The following is a 25,044-nucleotide window of genomic DNA, read 5'->3' on the forward strand; positions in this document are numbered from 1 at the left end:
ACTTTCTCTCTTCTCACTCCTTCCTCAATCCTCAGCAGTTGGGTTTCCACCCTCTACATTCCACTGAGTCTGCCCTCACTAAAGTGTTCAATGATCTGTTCACAGCTAAGTTGAAACATCACATCTCAACCGATTTGAATACAAGCAACGATCTTATTCTCCTGCACTGCACCCACTCGCTTGACCTCCAAGGCCCAGTGTTCTCTTAGTACATCTCCCAACTTTCTGAACACTCCAGTGTTTGTACTTCTGGCAAATCCTAACCCTATACTGTCTGACGGGATCCTTCAAGGCTGTTCTTGGACTATTCAGTTTCTCACTTTATACCTCTTGATGAACCAATATGCTCCTTCAGCATTCAGTAGCACCTCTATGTAGCTGACATCCATATCTACTTCTCCTATTTTATTCTATGCATCCAGCTGCCTTTACATTATCTCCAATTGAATGTACCAAGGCTACTTAAAGCGTAACACTTCCATAAAGAACATCATCCCTACTCACAGTGTCACTACCCTCTCTAGTTTCCTTCACCATTAATAATATCACGTTCTCTCCCGTACCAACTGCCCTCTGTCTTGGTGTCATCCTTGCATTCATCTTCATACACCATATCGAGCCCGTTGCACTATCACGTAACATCCTTCTTCATAATAGTGCCAAAATAAATTATTTTCTAACACTACCAGAACCCTAAACCATTGTATCACTATCTCCCGCCTTACCTATTGCAACATCCTTCTCTCTAGATGTTCCCTCACCTTTCTATTCCCGCTCCAGCCCATCTTAAATGCGAATGGGAGACCAATTTTCCTTTCTCACCATTTTACATCCAATACAACAAACTGCAAAAAAAATAATCACAATAACATATCTCCACTCCGGGGACAGTGGCAAGTGGGGAGTTTGACTGGGACAGTACACCTGTCAGACTAACGCAGGTTTCCTAAGGTGAGCTCAGGGAAGACAGAAACCTCCGGTGGAGCAGAAGGGTAATAGCAATCAAATCCAGCAGAAACGTGCAAAATCTAATTCATGCTAAAAATCTGTCAAATGTTACCAAGCTAAGGATGTGTCACATGAAAGAACGGTTTACTTTACAAGGAGGAATACTCTGCCTAATGCTGTTATAGCATTCAGCAACAAACGTATATAAAAATTGTAAAAATAAAAAAAATTGTTGCATATTTTTTCATAAGGCATAAAGTAATTTTTTAATTCTCTTTTAAATTATTGAAGTATACCATCAGTTCAGCTTGCAAGCATTATATATGTATAAACATAATTTCTATGTACTGGGTAATAGTAAAGATACATCATCCCCTAACTAGAAACTGTTTTATTCTGTAAGGAATCATAACTAATGTCTCTCCCTGACAGCCATACAGTATATGTATCCACAACCACATAAACCATATATATGTGTTTGTGTAAAAAGACATTTAAAATACCCTTAAGATTTGTTTGACCTGTCAGTTGCATTGCCCCCTGCTTTGGAATACAAACTTATAGCCTGAGGCAAGAGAAGGCTGGAACAGCCTCCTTCATACCAATGTCATCCGTCTGCTGTTTCCCTGCACCAACTGGAGATCATCCACATCTGCAACTCTGTACCTAGTCACATGAACCTAATGAGGACATCAGAAGTCCACAGAAAGTAAGCAGAAATATATAAGAAAATAAGGTAGGATGTTTATTACATTTGTTATCTCCTATTGCACAGATAACTTACAATGTATATTTAAAATGAAAAAATAATTATAATAAATACTTTAAGGGTGCACAGTTGCTCCTGTGTAATTTTCCAGTTATTTTCCATGTACAGCAATTAAGAACCCAGCAACTACAGTAGAGCAAGATTATGTGCCTTGCAAAATTAACCTATTCTCTGCCAGTCTTCTGCAACACTAGACTAGAGTTAGTATGTTTCCCATGAGCCAAGTAGCTGTACTTATACACTTTTAGCCAATACTAACATCTAGGAAATTCTAGAATGTAATCCTGCCAATGGCTAACACATGTCACAAGACAAAGCAATGGCAAACAGTGCTAGGATTATTATTTGGATTCAATTACTTTTTTCCTGCATATTCATGGTGTCCCAATTCTACAACATCCTAAAGGGTTAACAATAATCCCCCCCAATGGTCTGAGCCTGCTCAGTCCCTGCCAGCAAGTCATGCAGCCTCTCACTATTGTTATAACATGCAGTTCTCTTCCAGGCACTGATAAAGGATATTCCCCAAGAAAACTTTATAGGAGGAAAGCAGCGACCTCCGAGCTCGGCTTCAGGGGAAGCAATGAAACAGACAATGCATATGTGGTGCACTGTGATTCTGCTTCTACCTTTCGTACAGTCCGCACCTCCTGCACAGCAAGAAGCCGTTTATGATTATGATGCTGACGCTATGTTTGAGGGAATGCTGTTTAAGCAGCATTTTGAACAGTATGCTCAGGATGCAGCAGCAAATGAGGTACCTGCAAATATGTATTTTATATCCTATTTAGTCATTGCAGGGCTATACAGCTTAAAATATTAAGTGATAGGTTGGCAGTGCCTACTGGAAGTAGTAGTTCAGCAGCTGGAGAACCATCCCTTTACTTGTGATTACTAAGCACAATATAAGAGGCTCAGCATGTGTATACATACTGCAGTAGCATTATTATATTCCGCCTGCTCTTCTACAATGAGCTGTGATGAATACAAACATTGTTAAACAAAAGTTATTTTACTGTACTGTTCTTTTGTGACATGAAATGGGCAGAGGTAGATAATATTTTATGCAAATTAGACCAAATAATGGCATATGTGATTCTGCAGAAATTAAAGGCATCTCTGTATACACGGTGTCCAAAACATTACATTTGCAGTATTCCCTCCGATAATGATAGTATTATGCAAAGTGGGTAAAACTGCCATTAGTGCCAGCTGTATGCACATTTCAACATTTTGAATATTGCGTTCGAGTTGAAATATACAGTTATATTAAATGTAACAATGAACGGGGCTGATGGACAAAAATGTTCTCAAGGCAATCACAGGAATCTCTCTAAAGTTTTCATGGAGAGGTATTTAAAAAGAAACTGCAGAAAGGACATTAGGGCAATCTTTGCTTTCAAGATTTAAAGCCTGAAGGCACCAGAACATTAAATTAACATTCCCCATTACCAGCCTTCAATTTTATTAACCAGTTCAGCAGTGCAGTGAAATGAACTATATCATACAGTACTTCTCTACTATACCTTAGGCTTAATCAGAGAATTAATATTGATTTAATTATATTCTGGCCTACTAAGATGTGTAAATTAGTCTTAATTATAAAGTTTTATTTTTGCTAAAATTTATTTTAGTAGACTGATTTTTCTATTACACATATTTGGGGGGCATTTCAATTGTTTTTTTGGGCGACGATAATTAATGGGTGCCCGACGGAGCAATTCAATTGTTTTGGGTGCACCCATTAATTAGCGAGCTTGTCTCGGCCAAAAGCACCAGGTTTAGTCATGCAAAGTGGCTAAACCCTTCTAAACTAATGGGCACAATGCGAAAAGTAACATTTGGACAACTTTTTGCACATTTCTGCTCACCATCTCAGGAGGGTGCGAGCAGATATGTGCGCCCATGATAATCGTGTCAGATTGGGAGTAACAATTGAATTGTTCCGTCGGGCACGTATTAAGAATGGACGCGCAGAAAACAATTGCATTGCTCCCTTTGTAATGTCTATAGGTTGACAATTCAAGTCAAGATTACTATTGATTATGGGATTTGGCTGGAATTGTGTATCTGGTCTTCCATGAACACAGAATTGAATATATGTACACACAATAGAAAATGGCATGGAGGTTGGACAAACCTGGAGAAGTTCCCTATATTGCACAGCTGAGTAAAGTTTTTGAGCAGCAGACATGCCTTTAGTTTAACATCAACACAGAGGTGATCTAAGCCACCATTTTTCAATGGATTGCCACATGCACATCTTTTGTACAATAGATGCTCCTAGCCAACAAAGCAATTCATAGCAAAATGAGTCACCACTGCCCCTCATTCTATTCACTGGAAAAGTGGCGGGATGCAAGAGGGTTGTCCACTCTCCTGGGAGCCGGGATAACAACCTCAAATTTGGGAAATTCTGGGAGAGTGGATAAGATTGCCCAGTTCCCATCTGCAGAGTCCATGGTCAGCAGGGATCTTAATGAGCTTCCTGATGTGTGACAGCTGACATTGCAAGGGATTAATTCTGCTTAGAGAAGAAAAGAACTCTAGTGTTCATTTTCTCTCTAAGCAAGTGAAGCTCAGAATGGGTGGAGCAGTAATGGAAGAGGTGGCTTATAAAGGCAAGTGAGGAGAAGGGTTCTGGAAACAATGGGCCTGGTTCAGAGTTGTACGCAATGCCGTACAACTCTGAGAGATTTTTTGCTACTGCGCATAACAGTCTGCACACACGAGTTGTACTTTGAGATGACATTCACAATGTCTCTGTGAGTAGACCTCTGCTACCCATGGGCGTTCCTGAATGGATGGTGGCTGAATTGTTTGCAGAGGTCGAGGTCGGGAGTGTTATGGGAGTTCCAGGTGTGTGTCTGTGAACGCTGCTGCATTCCCAATCACAGAACCACAGTCTCAGAGGTCTTTTTTTGAGAGAAAGTTGATCTGAAATCTGTCAGAACCCCTCTGCCAGGTCCTGGAAGTCTGTGCATATTGACATCATAAGAAGACCAATCACCAGATAAGTCTTAAGAACAGCTATTTCTGCTTCACAATATTACGTATAAATAATTTCATCCACCACCTGCAGAAAATAATACACTATTATTATTCTCTTAATTTCTATATCTTTCAAATATTTGGAGCATCTAAACAATCTCCACCAGTGAAGGACAATTATATACGACCATAGAAACACCAATAAGTCTACCTTAGCATTCATGACAATTTATTTATAAACTAGCTGAAGTACCTGCCGTTGCCTGGGTTTAAATCTGCAAGTTATTAAGTTAGGCATCTCAGACCAATTGCCACCCCTCTGCGAAGTTTTCATCCAAATCATCCAAATCCATCTAGTGGAAGACCCAGAGTAGGCTCCCTGGGTCAAAGTTCTGCCCAGCGTACACCAATGGGAGGTCCGACCAGGACCTCAACGACCTATATGTCTTCTGGGATCCAATGTTACCACTCTGTGAAGATTTCGTCCAAATCCATCCAGTGGAAGGCTCAGAACAGGCTCTCCGAGTCAAAGTTCTGCCCAGAGTACACCACCAGAACGTCCAACCGGGACCTAATACGTTATTAAGTTGGGCATCCCAGATCCAACTGCCAAGCATCCCAGACCAATTGCCACCCCTCTGTGAAGTTTTCATGTAAATCCATCCAGTGGAAGGCTCAGAACAGGCTCCCTGGGTCAAAGTTCTGCACACTGTACACCAACGGGAGATCCGACCAGGACCCTAACCCCCATAAAACCTGGCCAGGAAACAACTGGACCACCTCGCTTTGGTTTCATCCCAATCGGTGCAGGGGTGTCTAAATGTATAACCGGACAAACAGACCAATGAATTTTATATATAAGATTTACTTTACCTATTACAAGGCTCTTGTTCTTTTTACAGATTTACTACATCTGATGCACCATCTTCAGACGGACAGTAGCCACCTTATTGCTACAGGGAATGTTTTGTTCTACTGTATGGTCATCTTGCCACAATATGATTTGAACGCTTAAATCATAAAAACAAATAAAGCAATGGCGCTAAATACTCAAACAATAGAAATGTCAGTTCATACAATCTAAATCAACTTTGTTTAAAGTGAAGTCCAATCCTAACACACACTCCCTTCGTTTTTTATGGTGGCAGCTGTTCTTGACTGTACATCATGTGCATGGTAATTTATCAGATAAAGTCTAGTGCCCTCTGGTGCAGTATTTTAGACAATTAGCATATTAATAAAATAATACAAATTAACCTCCTAGCAAGTGCATAATAAAAACAGGCTAGGTCCTAGTTCTCCCTCCTTATTGGATAACATTGTCTGCTCCTCCAGTTCAGAAACTTCCTGCGCTATAAATTAATGGTAATTTCTGTTGAGTGCACGATTAGTATTTTTAGAGCTGAAATGAGACCAAACCATGAGGGTGGACTATCAATCTATTATTCATATAATAAAATTACACCAAAATAAATAAAATAACTCAATATTTCACAGGATCACAACCTGCTTCCCCGGGAGTATGAACATACTGCGATATATAGTGAGTGGGCTATTGGGAGTGCACATATCTTTTTACATTGGTAGCTCTCCAGCGTGAATACAAAAAGGATTCTACACTAGGATTTACCGTTATTGGTTCACTTCTCATTAACTTTGCAATATATATCTTCTGACAATCGCCATATGTCACATTATTTTATTCTTATATTATTACATTTATTGCCCATCATCTACAATTTAATGTAAACATTAATAACTTATTAATATAGCCTCACACATTTAATTATAAACACACACCTATTCTTGTACAAGTATAACTTACACACACATCCGTAATACTTAGCAAGACTGCAAAATTATCGGTAACATCGAATACAATCGGAGCCTCACACACACACACTTTCAGAAGGTCAGACCTTACTCAGAAATTGCAAACTTAACAGTACACAGTGAGAGCCCAATCTGCGTATGGCATCGCAGTGGCTAATTTATGCACGTCCCTGCAACAGCATTCAAACGCATTGGCAAGCATGCATTTCGACGACCACCCCCCGTCACCATTTCCAAACGGTACTTTATGTCAATCACTCTGCGATGGGTCTGTGTAGTCACTACGATGGGGTGTTCGCGCATACACAGTACGCAACAATCGGCCGATTACACGCGTAATCGGTTGCAATCGGTAGTGAATCAGGCCCACTGACAGGACTCATGGAAAAGTCCTGTGCACACGAACACGTTGGGAAAAGATACATTTTGTCAGCCAGTGAGAGCTGCAAAAGGAGAGGGCGGGGGCCTCCATCTTGCTCTAATTTCATCTGTGCTAGACTGACACAGTAGCTCACTATATAATAGATATCTGTTCACCTTTCCTCTACTGAAGCGGTCAACTTTTCTGGGTTGTTAACACACACACACACATTTTGGTATCTGCACTCATCTTTTCTGTCATTATGCCCTGCACTGACCCAAATCATTTTATTATATCTTAAGACTTTTTCTTTAAATTTTTTTCCCAGATGTGGCATCGTTTTAATTCTTCTGTCTCAATTGCCCTAAACAATTCCAACTTTATCTATATGACTATTTCAACAATTCTACCTACATAAGTAGTTACTTATCCTATTTTATCCAGGCTCATAATATTTATTACAAACCATATTCAACCAATGAATGACTAAATGCATCAAATAACTTTCATCTAAGATCACATGTCAATCAAAGCCAAGATACTGACTTGAAGTTACCAGAAAACAGCATTTCCAAATGAATTATAAAGTTCTGTGTGTTGAATTTACACATGTATGTTTACCGATTAACATTATAAAGCAGTGTTTGACATTTCCTTTGTTAGCTAACTTAACATTGATATAGTATACAAGTGATGATAATATGTGTATAAACTCCTACAAATAATATTGGATATCTGTACAAATGGAGATTTTTGATGACATAACTTATAACTCACTGAGGGAATAAAATTTTCAGTGATGTACCGCCAAGATGCTCACCTGTGCACATATCTGAATATTACGGACGTTGATCAGCGCTACATTTTCCTGTATACATGTATGGGGTGGGAGGAAATATTAGCGATGTTACTGGTCGCAAAGTGCCTTTGCCCAACCGTTCTGGGGGACCCTTTGCTGCCATTCTTGAGAATTGAATCTCCCCCCGTGAGTTTTATGTCATTATATTATATATTACAAAAACTTGTGAATTATAATGAATTTGTACAAACTTCTATATATTATTATGGATATTCCAGGCCACCACAGATTTCCATGACGTGTATAAAACTCAGTGGTCACAGAAATCCAAGCGATTTATCATTTCCTTGTAACTTACAGTAGGTTACATTATCCCACGCATACTGTCAAAAGCTTTGGTGCCAAGTAAGATAAAGTTTAAGCTATTACCTTCCATTGCAAATGGAATACTGGTGTTCCTGTGGTATTTGTTGCACAAAATGATGAATTAAGTCACTCGGAACTCATTATATAGTAATAAGAAGGTAGCTGGTACTGAGCACTAATGCAGTGACGTCATTGCTACTTTTACAATTTTTAGAGAGTATTTTGGGCATCAGATTTGAATCACTCTATAAATCTGTAATTGTGTTGTCTAAATAGAGGCGTGGACTTATGATTCCGAAGGAAAGGTTTAAGCGAGATGAAGACAAAAAAGATGACTCAGAGACTACAGATGCTAAAGGTAACTACTAATCTTGTTCTCACGTTTATTATAAACAGTAGAATAACAATTGAATAGCATAATAAAAAAAGACTAGCAAATTCAACTTTAATGTTGATATCTCCCTCTTCATTGAGATATATGCAAGAATAAATAAAAATGTTAAATTCCTGCTTATAATTAAACAGTATCCAAATTAATCTGCTGAAATTAGTTTGCAATTAATGGTATCCTGTTTCATAAATACATTACCAGTATTTTGGACTCGTCATTCACCAGGTTGCAAGCTATCATGCTTGGCATTGCAGGGTATGACGGGAAGATACAGGCCTGTGCATCCATAATGGTTGGGGAGGAAAGAGTGGCTGTGTCCCTCAGACAGCCAGTGAGAGATGTGGGGGAAGGGGTTCCCCCCTTTAGCTCTCTCTGCGGAACCGCTAGAAAAACATTAACAGATTATATAATAGACTAGCATATTAGACCCATCATTCGCCGAGTTGATGGAACACTCTCTTCCCCCCATTCCCTACTATTACACTGGGCACACCATTTTTCGGCCAGTCCCCGGCTCCCAGACTCACCATGTCTCCGTCCTTACTCACTGGAGCCATTAAGGGAGGCACAAGACAAAGACGGGACAGCCCATAGCCAATTGTTATATAGACTGATACCGAAATAGAGTTAAATAGGATAAACTAAAATCATTGTTTGTGAGATGTATCATGCAAATAATGCTTATATTATAAAATAACATTATTATTATTATTTCAGAAGACTGTTTCTGCATGTTCTGCTTTAGCCATAAATGAAATTATCATCATAGAAAAGGGTTGGGAGGAACTTCTTTGCTGTTCTCCAAATTAAGTATTCATATATGATAAATCAGAATCCAACAATACACTATTTGGAATGTATTTTGTTGTGCAAAACATACTTTTAGAAAACCACAACTTAATGGGGGAGGGGGTGATCCTGGCATTTTCACTGTGAACCTTCCCAATGTAAAGGTAGCCGTGACTGTCAGCAGGGAACGTGCGTGTGACTTCCGTCTCCACTGCTAGACAGACACTTGAACCCATTATACAATAAATAGTAGGATGTACAGTGACAGGTAAGTTGGTCCCTTTGATCTGCTTATTAACATACTGGTTACCGTTTACATACAGTATTACTTTTGCTGTGCATACACTATACAATTATTGGGCCGATCCGCCCGATATCAGCTCCGGGGGAGGAGCGCAGATATCGGGGCCAATACACTGTAAAGCTATCTCACAGTGTATGCCTGTGATATCTGCAGGCTGTCAGATAAAATGTCTTTCTGCCTGACAGCCATTTTATCTGGCAATGTATGCCCAGCTTTTCTCCTAGCACTCAGATACCCCACACCTAACTTAGCTACAGTATATGGATTGATGAAGCAGGAAGTGCTGTAACATATGTATATAAAGGAGCTGATGCAGAGTAAGTAATCTGCATACAGAGTGTCTTTCATGATTTCCCTCTGCACATGTTCAGAAAGTGAACGCACGCATGAAGTTATGCAGACATGCACTTAATAAGTGAGATGAAGAAGGGGCAGACATAGACATAATTCAGTAAGGGTGTGTTTAAGCAAATGTGGAGCATACAGACCTGTTAGGAAGCATATTGTTTGCACCTGCTACAGGGCAGGTACAAGTTCACATTGATAAGGACTTGTTTTAATCTAGACACATACGCTGCCAATGCAGAGGCTTCAGCATCTCAAGATGTGCACGGCTCTGCATATGTGCAAAAATACGCTATTTTCCATGCATTTTTTAAGCCAATTGTTATGCCAGAGTTCTGCACACTATTCTTGCATGTGTTACGCTGGGTACACACTGGCAGATCAACTGATCGGTCAATATTTTGTTTGCCCGTTGGCCAGTATGTACCAGCGATATATCTGAACTACGTCGTTCATAGACATATCGCGTTGGCTGTGCTGCACAGCTGATGGCAGATATACCTGTCCATCGTGCTGTGTGTATGAACGATCAGCCAACCTCCCGTAAACTTGCAGCGGAGGCCGCGGGGAGTGGGTCGCAGCACGACCCCCGGTCAGCGGGACCCATGGCTAGATGACAGATGATGGTTGTTCAGTGTGTATGAACAACCATCATCTACAGATATATCTGTTAGGTGTGTACCCAGCTTAACGTACAGCACAATAATTAATGTATCACGAATTCAAAAGTTACATAATATTGTACTATTAGTTTATAGGAAAATCATAAATGTACATTTGTTCAGATTTTTTGTTCTCAGTATAAACTTTTATTCAAATGTGCAGGTCCGTACGTGCTGGAATAAAAAGTAAACAATACAATGTGGTCAATTAAACTAATATAATAGTTTAAACAAACTTATTTGATAATTTTCATTAATTCTACTAGGGATGTGCAGGCTCGGATAGGTTCGAATTTGCACGACGAGTTTGGATTTTTCCCTCCAAAAAACGGGACTCAGAAAGAGGCAAAACGTCATCTTGCATGGACAAACATCAACTTTTGTCCAGGAATGATATGTTTGTCCATGCAAGATGACGTTTTGCCTCTTTCTGAGTCCCGTTTTTTTGAGGGAAAAATCCGAACTCGGCGTGCAAATTCGAACCTATCCGAGCCTGCACATCCCTAAATTTTACACCGTCTTCTGATTTACACATCTTCTTCTTAGGGAATGTAGTTAATAGACAGGGGAAGTAGTTACGAGACTGGCGGCCATGAGGCTGGCGGTCTCTACCCTGACGCTGGAATCCCGACAAAAGAGTTAAGATAGGCGTCGAACTACCGACGCCTATCTTAATTACCCATTCCCTTCCTAGAACCTTGATAAACACACAATGGAAATGTACTATAAAAATGTATCCTTCACAAATATTTGTAGGAGAGGCTTATATGGAAGTTCTCACTCAGACAAGCGTAACAGATTCGTTCCTCCGCTGACCTCTCTCCTACCCCTATCATATTAGAAATCCAGAGAGTCTATCCAATGAGAGATTACAAATTCCCATCTGTGACCTGATCACTGTTAAACCCATCGAAAAATGGGGAATTAGCATTGCATATAAAACGCCCATTGTCTCATTACAGATTTGCCTACATGCCTCGCTTGTGTATGTCTCAGTGGATCAGTTTACTGTGAAGAAACAGATATAGATTCGGTGCCTCCTTTGCCTAAAGAGACTGCATATCTGTATGCACGGTTCAACAAAATTAAGAAAATCAATGCAAAAGACTTCTCTGATTTCCGTAAGTAAAACTCAGGGGTTTATTTACAAAGCAGCGGGTTGTAAAGCCCAGCGCTTCTGAACGGGTTTATGATCGATATTTAAATAGTCAATGCTTGTACTAGCCATGTCTTGCTAGTAAAAACATTGCCCTATAAATATCGCCATAAATACAATCAGAAGCGCCACTTCATAATAAACCAAACACAAAAATAGGCAATATACACCTTTAAGGAGCGCAACAGTTTTGAATAAAAATATACAAATTTATTTATAAAGCAGAAAAAATTAAATATATGTGTATACAAGCAATCTTGTAAAGCGCAACGGAATATGCTGCGCTATATAAGAAACTGTTAATAATAATAATAATAATCTTCAATGAGTTAATTAGAGAATGTGATCAGTAGTCACTGCGGTTTTTAAGTGATTAGTTTTCCTAATCACTCACTTTTGATATCGCTTGACACATATAATAACAAAACATGCCAGGAGAAAAATAAGCACTAGGATCCGGTGTTTTAATGCAACTTAGTAACAGTCCTTTGTTATTATAATGGTATTTTAAAGATTACAGCTGTAAAGTCCGCAAGGTATGCATACTGTTATAGATTGTAGTAGGTCTCAAACCTCCCCCTGTGTGCTCACTTCAGCTCCTAAACTAATCACTTAAAAACCACAGTGACTACTGATCACATCCTCTAATTAACTCATTGAAGATTGTTTGTATACACATATATTAAATTTTCTTCTGCTTTATAAATAAATTGTATATTTTTATTCAAAACTGTTGTGCTCCTTAAAGGTGTATATCGCCTATTTTTGTGTTGCGATATATAACCACTGTTCAGAGGTACTGTCTAGGAGCAGCATTATATTAAATTGAGAGTAGATCTGTATTAAATGTATATTAACTATATCTAGCGCCTGATATTCTATTTAAATCATAATAAACCTCTCTGTATTCTGTGTCAAGACATGTTTAAGCAAGTATGTGTGACCTTCAGCATATCTCCTATGGCTGACCTCAATGGAATGCTCAGTCAGCTGGAGGTTGCCCTTGTTGGGCTTAACTATTTAAGTTCTCCACTAAACCTACTGTCCATAGCATGAAATTACAGATTAAGGTCTCAGACTCATGACCATTATTGAATTCTTTGTAATCCTCTGTGTATTATTTGCAGAATCTTCCTGCATTAAGGCACACCTCCACTAAAAGACATCAAAACGACTGCACAATTACAACATTGTAATCGTGCAGTAGTTTGTCAGTCTGTGCTGTGCCTACACTGAACAAGCAGTTGTTCAGTGCAGGCACATCAATCATCTCCTAACATTCTGAACCTGATGTTATCGTCAGGTTGTCCAGCATGTTTGCCTAATGACAGATGTCTAAACAACCAGAGGGAGCGCGCATCGCTGGTCGTTTTAGACATTTTTCTAAACGATTTGCTCAATTTAATCGTCAAGTGGATGTGTGCCACACTTCAGCTCTTCAATTCACCTCTTTATGGTATCATGGAATAAATTCAACAACAATGAAGGAAAACGCTAATAAACAAAACAAAAGGTCACTTATGTGTCCTGTATTAATGATTTTAATGAAGGGTATTTTCACATACAACTTTTTATAAGTAAAATGAAAACAAAACACAATGGACCACCTAGATTTGATTCAAAAGGACAGTCCAACTCTGTAAATTGTCTTCTGTTTGAATAACTGAATGTAAACAGACCCATAGCATATATTTTCCAATAAAAACTAAAATTGCTGGTTTGATAAAGTATACTTTGTAATAGAAACAGGTTATGGTGCATACACACGATCAGATTTTTCCTTCAGATATGAACGATAACGATTTAAAAATCGTTCAGTCGTTCATATCTGAAGGAAAATCGTTCATATCTGACATGCCTGAACGATGGACGATCAACGATGCGCGTTCCCGATGGTCAGATAACGATTTCTGACATCTGATGTGTTTGCAGTCAGACTTGGACGATTCCATTCATTTTAATGCAGTCAAAAATTGTTCAATCGTTCAAATCGTTCAAAACTTTGGTAAAATCGTTCAAATCGTTCATATCGTTCAATCGTTCAGTCGTTCATCTGACAAATCTGACAAGTCTGACAAATCTGACCGTGTGTATGCTCCATAACTTGATCTTCAACCATGTCAGATTTAAACTAAAAGCTGATAAAGTATATGATTTGGATTTATCGGTCAAATAGACAATTCTGACCAAAACAGCACGTGTATAAAGCATTGTAGGGTTTGAGGAGCTACAGGAAGACTAAAGAAGTTTCTAAGCAATCAGAGTTCATGCAAATGTCAGATTTTGGCAGGTTGTGCTTGTAGATCCCAATAGGTAGTCAAGGACCAGTGTATAAAATATAGCCCATTAAAAGCAATGCATCATCTCAAGGCCATAACCAGGGGTGTGCAAGTGGTGTTGCCACCAAGGGCGGTAGGCACGTCACTTCCCTGCAGTACATGTATTTGGCTTTGAGAGTGCAAGTCCTTAGGGCCTTTCGGGAGCTTAGCTTTCTGCTCCCGGCTTTTGCCTGACTCACTCTTTGTTACGTAATGATGTCACATGTGCGGAGGGTGGGGCCAATCCAGTAGGCATTGTCACCCTGCTACAGCTCTACCCCCATCCTTTGCAACAGTACCGCATCCCTTGCACAGAATAACTTTTTATTATTTTTGCGTGTGGGCGGCATGTGTCACCATTGTTATCTGCAGTATATAAGTTGCATGGAGATAGCTCCAGAAGAAATAGAAAGATATGAGCCTATTTAATGAACTAGGTTTTTCAAACTTGGTTGCTACTGATATAATTATTCACGGATTTATAAACAAAATCAGAAAAAAAACAAAATATAATGGAGATCTCACTTTCTCTTTCACTTCCTAGCGACCTTACGGAGAATCGATCTCACAGGAAATGTTATAGACGAGATTGAAGAAAAAGCATTTGATAAGCTTGTCCTTCTCGAGCAGCTTTCCCTAGCTGAAAACAAACTGACCAAGATTCCAGCTTTACCAACGAAACTAACTTCATTCAACGCCAACCATAACCTAATCAAGAGTAAAGCCATCAAGGCCAATGCTTTCAAGGTAAATAATAATGACTGTAATTATAGCAAAGGCTACATGTTATATTGGACCTTATAATTGCAAGAGGTATTTAAGTGCAAGGGTTATTTACTTATACCCCTTTTACACGACTAAATAATCCCGTTTGATGCACGTGAACGCGCACCAACCCGGGATTTTTGTTGGTGTAAAACGGATCAACCCGAGTCCTGTGACCCCGGGATCCGACCCAGCTGGATTGCAGGGTTGAGCACGGGTCATTCCCATGTCACCCTGCAGTGTAAACGCCGCGACCCAGGTCACAATGACCCAGGTTGCGCCACATGCTGCCCGATTGTCCGGCTTCAGTGGCGCTTGGAGATGACATGATCTCCAAGCGTCCACTGCTGGGCCGACCAGAACGGAGCAGCCCTCCGTGCCTCTGCTGGACCGCTTCGGAGTAAGGTAAGGGGGTCGCGGAGGGGGAGGGAAGGTAAAAAAGCGCAGCTCACCTGCGCCATAGAGCCGAGTCAGTGCTGACCCAGCTCCGGTGTGAACGTTGCTGACCCACAGTGTAAAAGGGAGTCTGTCCCGGGTTGGAAACTAGTTCCAAATCCCAGGTCAGACCCGGTACTTTGGTGTAAAAGGGGCATAATATTGCTCAAAGGTGCTGATTTGCGGAAAGAAAACAAACATTATTTATTATTGTGTTGTGTCTTCTGTTTAAAGACACTGTCTCCCCTAGACACCCAAGCAAGTTTAATTTTAATACTACACCAAGATTCTGTTTTCAAAATCATTTCCTCTTCCCACATATAGCAGAACTGTGGGCATCACACACCTAACTCTATACTTTAGAAGACAAATCCTCCGTGTCATCCCAACCACTGCTGTCCCCTAATCAGAGTGAGTAGTTCAATCAGTGCTGTGTTCAGAACAAGCACAGAGATATTTGCATTCGAGTTTTCTGAATTATCAATACAGGAAAAAGCATTGAAGCAACCAATGGGGGAGTTACCCTGAACTGCTGTGGTCCATAGCACTGCCCTGTCCCCACTGCAGGATGGCTGAGTTAACAATCCACAAATTCTTTTCTATGTCTTCAATATGACACATTCATTAGCAAGCAGCATAAGCCACCTCAAGCACTGAGACACAAATGTGTTGTGATACATACGGGGGCTAATTCAATTCAGTGGTATGAGCCACTGAACATCACCGCAATATTTGGCTGTGCACACAAACACCATATACGATGCACTCACCATCGCTAATTTTTTTGCACAATCTATGGGGTTTAATTGAATTGCCCTCATAGTGTCTGAATGGCTGTTTTAACAGATACGTAAATATAACACTATAACAAATTTACTGAGGATGTAGGAATTCTTAAAATATAAACAATTTTAAAAGGTGTTTAAAAAAAAAAGAAAATGGCACCCAATAATTCTGGACAACTGTGCATTGAAATGACAAAGCACTCATTGTAGTCAATATGAATAATTAACATAATCCTGATTTGTTCCTATAGAAACTGACCAGTTTATCATATCTCTACCTGGCTAACAATCAACTGGAAAGTGTCCCAGCAAATCTACCAGAGAGCTTACGTGTCATTCACCTCCAGGTATGTACAATATCCTTTTCACTTTCACAATCTGTAATACTTATGCATCAGCACATTGTGGGTTTTATATTGGTTCATTACAATAATAATTGTAACAATCGTTTATCTGTCAGATGTTTCATTATATATAAATAATACAGAAGTCTGTAGCACATAGGCTATTGTATATTTACTTATCATTACACTTACTGCAAGTCCTGTAAATGTATTATTACAATGCAGTCATTTGATTGAAAAGGTTATTAGTAATACAATTCCACTTTGGTATAGCCATATATTATTTAATGGCTAACTGTACCACAATTATTTATAGCAGTCATGTGAATTAGCAAATCTATTCTTCAAGCTGCTTACTAGTTATGGTGAAACAAAAGCACACTATTCAAGTTTCAGCTGTACCCCTGCTAAATCTCTTGTAAACACAAAGAATGAATAAAACAATAGAAATAAAAATTGTTACTTCGCAGTTTCATGGTCTTGTTTACAAACAAAGTGAATTTACACATACAGTGAATAAAACGTTCCCTGTTTTTATTTTACATTTTTACCTTACATTACAGAAAACAAAATGGCAAATATATTCCTGGTCAAAAGTATAGAACATGATGATCCTCATTTACAATAAACATAATTTATCTTTAGAGAGAATTAGCACCAAACTTGAGTAACCCATGATCCTATAGCCTTTGCCCAACTGCATAGCAGCACCTACTTACTGATGTAAATTGTTAATGGACCAAGCGGCACTGGGCATACAGGCCAATCAGAGAATCTCATAATATGGGCACAAATTAAAATTTTAGAAATATTCTTTGTTAGTGACTTTTTGCGCATTTTTTTTTCAGTTCAACAATATCACTTCCATCACAGATGACACTTTCTGCAAAGCTAACGACACGCGCTACCTCCGGCCCAGGCTGGATGAGATCAGGATGGAAGGAAATCCAGTGATACTGGGCAAATATCCAAACAGTTTCACCTGCTTGAGAACGTTACCTCATGGTTCATATTTTAAATAGCAAGGCTCGTTCAAGACCATTGCTAACATTTGCTTTTCACAATGCCCCCTGCTAATTAACACAAAAATGCTAACATTAACAGGTCACATATTTGAAGCCCTTTAGCAGCAAAGGTCTTGAAAAGCTACAGTAATGCGCTGTTACATATTATAAAGGGGTTGCAAACATGATAATAATGTATTAATAGTGCAGTAGTTTACAACTATCTATATGCCACTGAAATTAATGGAGTTACACAGACCTGGTGACACACACACTTGATCCAACTAGTGAGTAGTATTGGCAAAGCTCTTCATTTCATGCTGGTAACTGAATATGACAGATCTAATTCTATAGGCACAGTAAGGAGGCATTCAGTCATATTTTAAAGTTTTGATTTGCTCAAAATATGTCTCAGTAATCCAACACCTTAAATAGCAATACTGTATGCAAACAAAACTAGTTCATCCTAAAACAGAACCTGAAATTGCAACTATTGACCTCAAGACGTTTCCATTTGTTAGTGCGGTAATACTGCCCCATTCACTTTCTGTAACTGTGCCCTCGCTGACGTGCATATGGAAGGGATACAAAAAGTATATGCATGTTTGCCAGGAATAAGGTCTAATAACACTAGGGAGTTTTTGAACTGACAACCCAAGAATGTCCTATTGTCTGTAAGAATACGGAGTACCAGAATATGCTGAACACGATTTGTATTGACTCCATGTGAAAGATGTTGTGGGCAAAATATAGGCTACACCGACTGATACCGTTTACTATGCAGCTTTCACAAAGTGATCCATTAAAGAGAAATGTGATCAACATAAACAGCTAATCGGGCCCGTACATCTGCAATCAATGGGGCAATTCCCCTTTCTGCAGATAATTGGTTTGGGTGATTGCGAAAATCCAACTTGATGGACAATCTCGATTCGCTGATTCTGGCCCAAAAATGATTGGAATCAGCAAATTGGGGATTTTAAAATAGTTGTACATTATCAACCCCCCTGAAAAATCACAGATCATTGGAGTCTGCCAATCAGCGAATCAGATCGTCGATCGGCATGGGGAAATCAGGGATTGGCCTGGCAAGATGTATGGGCCGCATAATTCTGCACAAAGGAAGATCTATGTATAGAAAGTGAACCACACATGTAGCAAGACCTATATAAATACAGGATTTATTATAATAACATACAAAATAATCCAATCCACGAAGGTGTGTGAAATAAGTAGCCATCTCAGGGATTCAACATGAAGCCAGGGTTTGGCCATAAGTAAGCGGGCAGAGGAAACCTATCCATTTGTACTGACTACAGTTAAGGTCTCTAATCCTTGTTAATGTGTGTTACTTAGGGGCGATATGCACTAAAATCGTTATATTTTATTTATCTATGGTGTACCCCAGACAGGGCTGGGGTTGTGGGCCACTGTGTGGCATATATGTTTTTTTCATTAAAAATATGTTGCACAACATCAACTAATAACACTACAAGTTAGAATAAGGTAATAAAAAGTTTGATTAATATGTTGTTCAACACCTTTACACAGAGCAATGTCTGGTGGTTACAGTCTTTTCTGAATGCTGATTCTAGACTGTGACTGGCCAACAAGATATCATTTTAGAAGTACCAAAAGTTGCGCTACAAATAAAACTGCCATTTATGCATCTTTAGGTGGATAAATAAAATATAGGAGACATTTTGCGGCATATTTTCACATGTGACACATATTTAAACGTGTCTTTTCTACCACTAATATCCACTCAAATGTACTGTAGCTTATTGAGATGTATGTGATATTATTATTATTAATGATGGCTTATTGCTTATGTGAACTCACACAAATAAGATTTTAGCTGCTCTCTGCATTAAGCAAATATACCACTGAAAACAGCAAATACACCACTCACCACTGCTAAAGCCATACACTATATTAGTTCTGTAGCAGAATCTTACAATCAGTGACTACGCAGTGATCTCTGGACCTCTTCTAGTGAACTTTTATTTGTTATATAAATTACAAGTCCTTTGCATGTTTATGTGCATAATTGTGAAAAAGATATATGAGATGGTAACAGTCTTGGTTGAGCCAAGTCCTTACAATAAAAATCATGCCTCCATTTGTATTTTTATAAAAGTATTTACACAATGATGTTAACATAAAAATATTGAAAACCTACATTAGCGTGCTGTCTTATTTACATTTACAGTAACATATTGCCAACATGAGTTACTGTACTTGTTTGTAGAAGAGGTTGGCACAGCAGTTCTCTAATTCATGTAATCCCTTCTGTGTCTAGGCAAGGATTGTGTAACATTGTGCATGAGGGCCAAGCAAATGTGGTGCATGCGGACAAACTTACAAACTGGCAAGCATAATAGGCGGACAAATTAATACAATGTTGCTTACAATACAAGTATGTTATATTAATCACCAGAAATTATGAGTTACATGTACAGGGCAGGTATCTAAAAAGGAGTCTACAGACTAGAAATATATTGATATAGTGTAAATATATAGGCCGCTATCCAATTAGCCACTATAACGATAGGTTTTCTCCAGAGAAAACTTTTCACACCTATTGTCCGAATATGCCGCTTATCGCATGTGTGCGAGCTCCCATTTATCGTGCTATCCTACTGCAAAACCAGAGATAATCAATTTACACGATAATTAGTGAATGGATGACAGGCAATAAGTACAGATGAAAATGAGGAAATCAGCCTGTACCCTAAAAAAAAGGTAAACTAAGGTAGGGCAATGAGAAGTGTGTTAATGGCCATAATCCAAGAGTTAGGGGTTATTAAATTGTGTCCAGTGGTTGTTCTGTGCATTTGTCTCTAACAGTGAAGAAATGATAGAAAGCAATATTTTTGGGCCAAAATAAATGCTGTAGTTAAATTAGGGGTACATTAAAATGGGTACACGTATATCTTTGTGTCAGCATATTTTAAAAAATGTTAAAACTACACCTGTCACTTGCACCTGCAATGTTTAAAACACCTGTCCCATCCATAAAGCCCCCATAAAGCCTGTCCCATTTTCCAATACTTTTAAATTTTTCACCCCAAAAATGGCATGCAATTTTTGGCCAAATGAAGCTAATTAAAAAATATTTTACCTAATTAGTCATTAAGGGGCATATCCAAGGGGTTCTGCACTGAGTCCCAACATTTTTAGCCAAAAATAGAGGTTTTGCACAACTTATCACCTGCTCAGAGGTGGTGAAAGGTTCTCACTGGTAAAAACTTTTCAGAGAAAAAGGGATTATCGCGGCTAATTGGCAACTCCCCATAGTCTTCAGTAAGTGCCTGCAAGTTCCATGTTATTACCAATGACTGAGAAGCGGATTTACTAGAGGGGTGTGATAGAATTTAAAGAGGGCACCAGATACATCCAAATATATAGAGGATAACTGCATAATAGAAGCATACTTTTCTAATGAGTGTCCATATAATTATGTACCAGTCCACTAGATTACCAACATTATGTCACAGCCCAGCAATAGCTCTATATAGGTCACCACCAGTAGTAGCACTTGCAGTACTAGTGAATACAACAGTTCCTATTGGCCAAGTAGCTGATCTGGCACAGGGATCAGGGGAGAATGAGAAATGGAACTGAAGCTACGAATGCATTCATGTCACTTCCACATTCCCTTCCCTCCTGCACTGCCAACACAGCCCACATGGCAGACAGAACTACAGTATGCAGAGGAAATGGGGTTGTATTGGAATGCATAACATACAGCAAACTATAATGTCTGGTGACAAATGGTTCTGCAAATATCAATTCAAGGAAAACGGTCTGGAATCAGCAAGAACACTGTATGGATTCAGTACACCCTATTTCTTGGTAAATAAACACAGTCTATCTCTGGCCCCATTGCAAGCTTGGTTCACAAATGTTACTCGCACAAATGTATCAAAGATATATGTTATTTTTTTTCCAGAATATTTTATAACCTTAATCTTACATAAGCATATACTGTATCTATGATAGGCTTCATCTATGGGAAGAAAGTGCAGTTTGTGTCATAGCTGCACACCATGTAGATCAGGTATTGATAATGAGAGTGGTCTCCCGTAGGGTCACAGAACATGAGACACTGACGTTTAGGGTCCCAGCTTAAAAATAATCGCACAACACAAGTCTGTGACTTGGCACAAATCAGAACTATGGCAGCCTGACGGAAATAGCACTAACAATGTTTCTTTAAAAGTTTGCAAAAACATCGTTTTTAACAAGTTGAATATTTAATTAAAAAAAAATACTGCATGTCCTACCTTAAACTGAGTAAAAGTACTCTTGCGATATTCATACCACTCTGTATATTTTGAAAGGGAGCGGAAAAAGCCCAGAAGATTCATTGTCTTCTCCGTCCTGAAGGAAATATTGCAAGAATTTGGAGACATTTCAGTTAAGTTCTTAAAGTGAATATCAGGGCTATCTTTATTTCAAGTGTAACCTGAGCCCAATTTAATCTTTTAAGAACACTGGCATATGAGTACATATAAATGTACTTCCCATGTGCATTTGTCCTTGGCGGTGCAGAAGGAAACCCACTGAAAATACAGTCATCTAGGGAGCATGAAAAATAAATCACCCTGCTTTGCAAAACCAGAGCCAAATAAATCTGTACACTTATCATGTTAAGGACTATGCAATTTTCAATACATACTTTAGATTACGAAGTTATGTGCATGTCATCTACCTACAGTATATATCTGGTAACAGGGGAGGTTTGCACAATACACAATATCCTAGAAAACCAGGAGGACCATTTCCTCTGTCAGCCGACCATCAGAAAACACAGTTGCCTTTCTTACTTTTTAAAGCAACCCTTCAAATGATTTACTTTCAGTAATACAATACTGTAGCTATAACTAAAAGCCATAGAGCAGTGCTACGGGTGATCAGCAGAGGTCCCATCCATATGTAAGGAACCCCCCACCCCACCAAAGTACTATCAAAGGGAAGGGTGGGAAATGGAAGCCACTTACATATGTTGCTGCTGGTGAACAATATATATAAATTAGAAAAACCGCAATCTTCAAAAAGCTGTTATCTAAAGCGTTAAATACACTACCTTAGTTGTATGAGAATGGAAAGGCTTACTTTCAATAGTGAACGCCTGTGCTAATTATTCAGGCACCCCTGTCCTTTAATTGCCGTCCACAGCGTCTGGCAGCAGGTACACAGCAGTGCCGTTAGACGCAGCCAGCTGAACCCTAGTCCTAGCGAACAAGTTAGGACTACACTACAGACCTTGGAATTTGAATCTCTGCCCGCCACGGAGATGTATAAATTATTATTATTATTATTATTACCAGTTATTTATATAGCGCACACATATTCCGCAGCGCTTTACAGAGAATATTTGGCTATTCAGTCCCTGCCCCCAGTGGAGCTTACACTCTATCACACACACACATATACACACTAGGGGTAATTTTGCTAGGAGCCAATTAACCTACCAGTATATTTTTGGAGTGTGGGAGTACCCAGAGGAAACCCACGCAAGCACAGGGAGAATATACAAACTCCACACAGTTAGGGCCGTAGTGGGTATCGAACCAACGACCTCAGTGCTGTGAGGCAGTAATGCTAACCATTACACCGTCTGTGCTGCCGTAAATAAAGATGAATATTATAGACTTTTCTATTCTACAATTAAAAAATCTAATTTGCCTTTATATAATGTTGTTTTATAGGCACTTAAAAAAATAACAGGAGATATGGTAAGAACTTACCTTTGTTATCTCTGTTTCTACAAAGTCCTTAGGGTCCACAGGGATACCTTGGGGTATAGGGCTTGGCTCCAGCCATGGGCACCACATAGTTAAAGATCTCCATCCCAGGATGCACCGGGCCCCCTCCTATACCCCGCCCCCAGGCCAAGGCACCTCAGTTTTAGAATCAAGCCATAGGCCGGGAGAGAGGAAAAAGGAAGAAGGAAGTCTGGTACACACAAGATTCACATTCTCATAGAAAAAGGAGACAGAAACTGGTGACCAGAACAACACCCTACAGAAGCACAGGGCGTCAGGGCGGGCGCCCTGTGGACCCTAAGGACTTCGTAGAAACAGAGATAACAAAGGTAAGTTCTTACCATATCTCCTGATTTCTACCTCAGGGTCCTTAGGGATCCACAGGCATACCTTGGGGATGTCCCGAAGCAGTATCCTTCAAGGGAGGGGACGCTCCTGGGCCAAGAGGAGAATCCGTCGCCCTAAGGAAGCATCCTGAGAAGCAAATGTTTCAAAGGCGTAATGCTTGACAAAAGTATGGACAGAGGACCACGTGGCCGCCTTACAAAACTGAACAGCTGAGGCGCCACGTCGAGCTGCCCACGAAGGTCCCACAAATCTTGTAGAATGAGCTTTCACAGAGGGTGGCACTGGAAGCCCCTCATGAGTGTATGCCTCATAGATCGCCATGCAAATACAGCGTGCCAAAGTCTGTTTATTGGCAGGCCAACCCCTCTTATGAAATCCATATAGGACAAACAAAGTCCGATTTTCTTAAAGAACTGGTACGGTCCACATAAATTTGCAGAGCCCGTACCACATCCAAAGAAGCCTCACCAGCCGAGAGATCAGATGAACTGAAGGCTGGGACCACAATTTCCTCGTTAATGTGGATATTAGACACTACTTTACAAAGGAAGTCGGAACGGGTACGAAGTATCGCCCTATCCAAAAGAAAAATTAGAAATGGGGGCCGACACGAAAGAGCCCCCAAATCCGACACCCTTCTGGCTGAAGCAATAGCCAAAAGGAACACTGGGCCTGAATCAGAGCCAGACGCTCTTTCAGAGTGCTCGCTCTGAATCAGTGCCCGCCTATTGTATTTTTAGTGCGGCCTCCTAGCTGCTCGTATAGCTGTGGGTGACCACCCACAGCTATAGCGAGCGGCCATGATGATGGTCGCGATGGTCTTGACATCGGGGTTGCGACGACACCCTTGTGGTAGGGTCTCGTTGCCGCAAGCCCTGGAGTGCTTTTGGCTTTATCAGAGCCGAAAGCACTCCCACTGACATCACTTCCCATGGGAACGCCTCCGTCTGGCCAGCCACGCCCCCGGCACGCCCACCAACATCGACAGCACGCCCCCTTTGTAGCGAGACCCGGAGCGACGGTTTGCCCGTCACTATCAGGGTCTCGTGCATGCGCACGACGGGGCCGCCTCCGTCGTGCGCACTGGGTCAACATCGACCCGCTTGTGAGCGCTCAGCGCTCGCGAGCGGGTCCGAATCAGGCCCACTGTCTTTGCCGTAAACCATTTCAAACCCACGGAACCCAAAGGTTCAAATGGAGGACCCTGGAGCGCCTTCAGGAACACAGCCAGATCCCATGGAGCTACCGGATGCAAGGGAGGCTGGATGCGAAGGACACCCTGCAAAAAGGTATGGATATCAGGGAGCGTAGCAATCCTATGTTGAAACCAAACAGACAGGGCAAAAACATGCACCTTCAGTGAGGCGAGGCGTAGACCTAAATCCAAGCCCGCCTGTAGGAAAGCCAACACTCTTGATATCCGAAACTCGTGAGGATCATACGCTTTAGGACGACACCACTCAAAATAGGTATGCCACTCCCTGTGGTAAATTCTAGCTGAAGCCGGATTCTGAGCACGGAGCATGGTATTCACCACCGCTCTAGAGAAACCCCTGG

The 25,044-nt window shown here is 40.2% G+C and overlaps 2 protein-coding genes across 5 annotated transcripts in view; one reads left to right on the forward strand and one right to left on the reverse strand.

The window, feature by feature from the left end:
- Positions 1–25,044, reverse strand: part of CENPP (centromere protein P) — a 475,725-nt gene that overhangs the window by 404,468 nt on the left and 46,213 nt on the right. For all 4 annotated transcript variants that reach the window (XM_088456903.1, XM_088456902.1, XM_088456900.1 and 1 more), the window contains exon 6: positions 21,655–21,751. In XM_088456903.1, the coding sequence (XP_088313029.1) occupies positions 21,655–21,751 (97 nt within the window). The remainder of the gene's footprint in view (positions 1–21,654; positions 21,752–25,044) is intronic.
- Positions 1,599–19,546, forward strand: OGN (osteoglycin). The gene is made up of 7 exons (XM_088456884.1): positions 1,599–1,684; positions 2,223–2,474; positions 8,344–8,425; positions 11,521–11,679; positions 14,577–14,779; positions 16,269–16,364; positions 17,210–19,546. Exons 2-7 carry the CDS (start codon positions 2,301–2,303, stop codon positions 17,381–17,383), a joined length of 888 nt encoding a protein of 295 aa, XP_088313010.1. The 5' UTR covers positions 1,599–1,684; positions 2,223–2,300; the 3' UTR covers positions 17,384–19,546.

The sequence above is a fragment of the Taudactylus pleione genome, unplaced genomic scaffold, assembly GCF_031769625.1.
Source record: "Taudactylus pleione unplaced genomic scaffold, aTauple2 ptg000726l, whole genome shotgun sequence".
NCBI classification, from domain to species: domain Eukaryota; kingdom Metazoa; phylum Chordata; class Amphibia; order Anura; family Myobatrachidae; genus Taudactylus; species Taudactylus pleione.

Excerpts from the sequence above, each read along its gene's own strand:
- OGN (XM_088456884.1), top strand. The coding sequence starts at position 2,301 with ATGAAACAGACAATGCATATGTGGTGCACTGTGATTCTGCTTCTACCT. Across the intron at positions 11,680-14,576 it reads AAAAGACTTCTCTGATTTCC|CGACCTTACGGAGAATCGAT; the intron begins GTAAGTAAAACT and ends TTCACTTCCTAG. Across the intron at positions 14,780-16,268 it reads TCAAGGCCAATGCTTTCAAG|AAACTGACCAGTTTATCATA; the intron begins GTAAATAATAAT and ends TTGTTCCTATAG.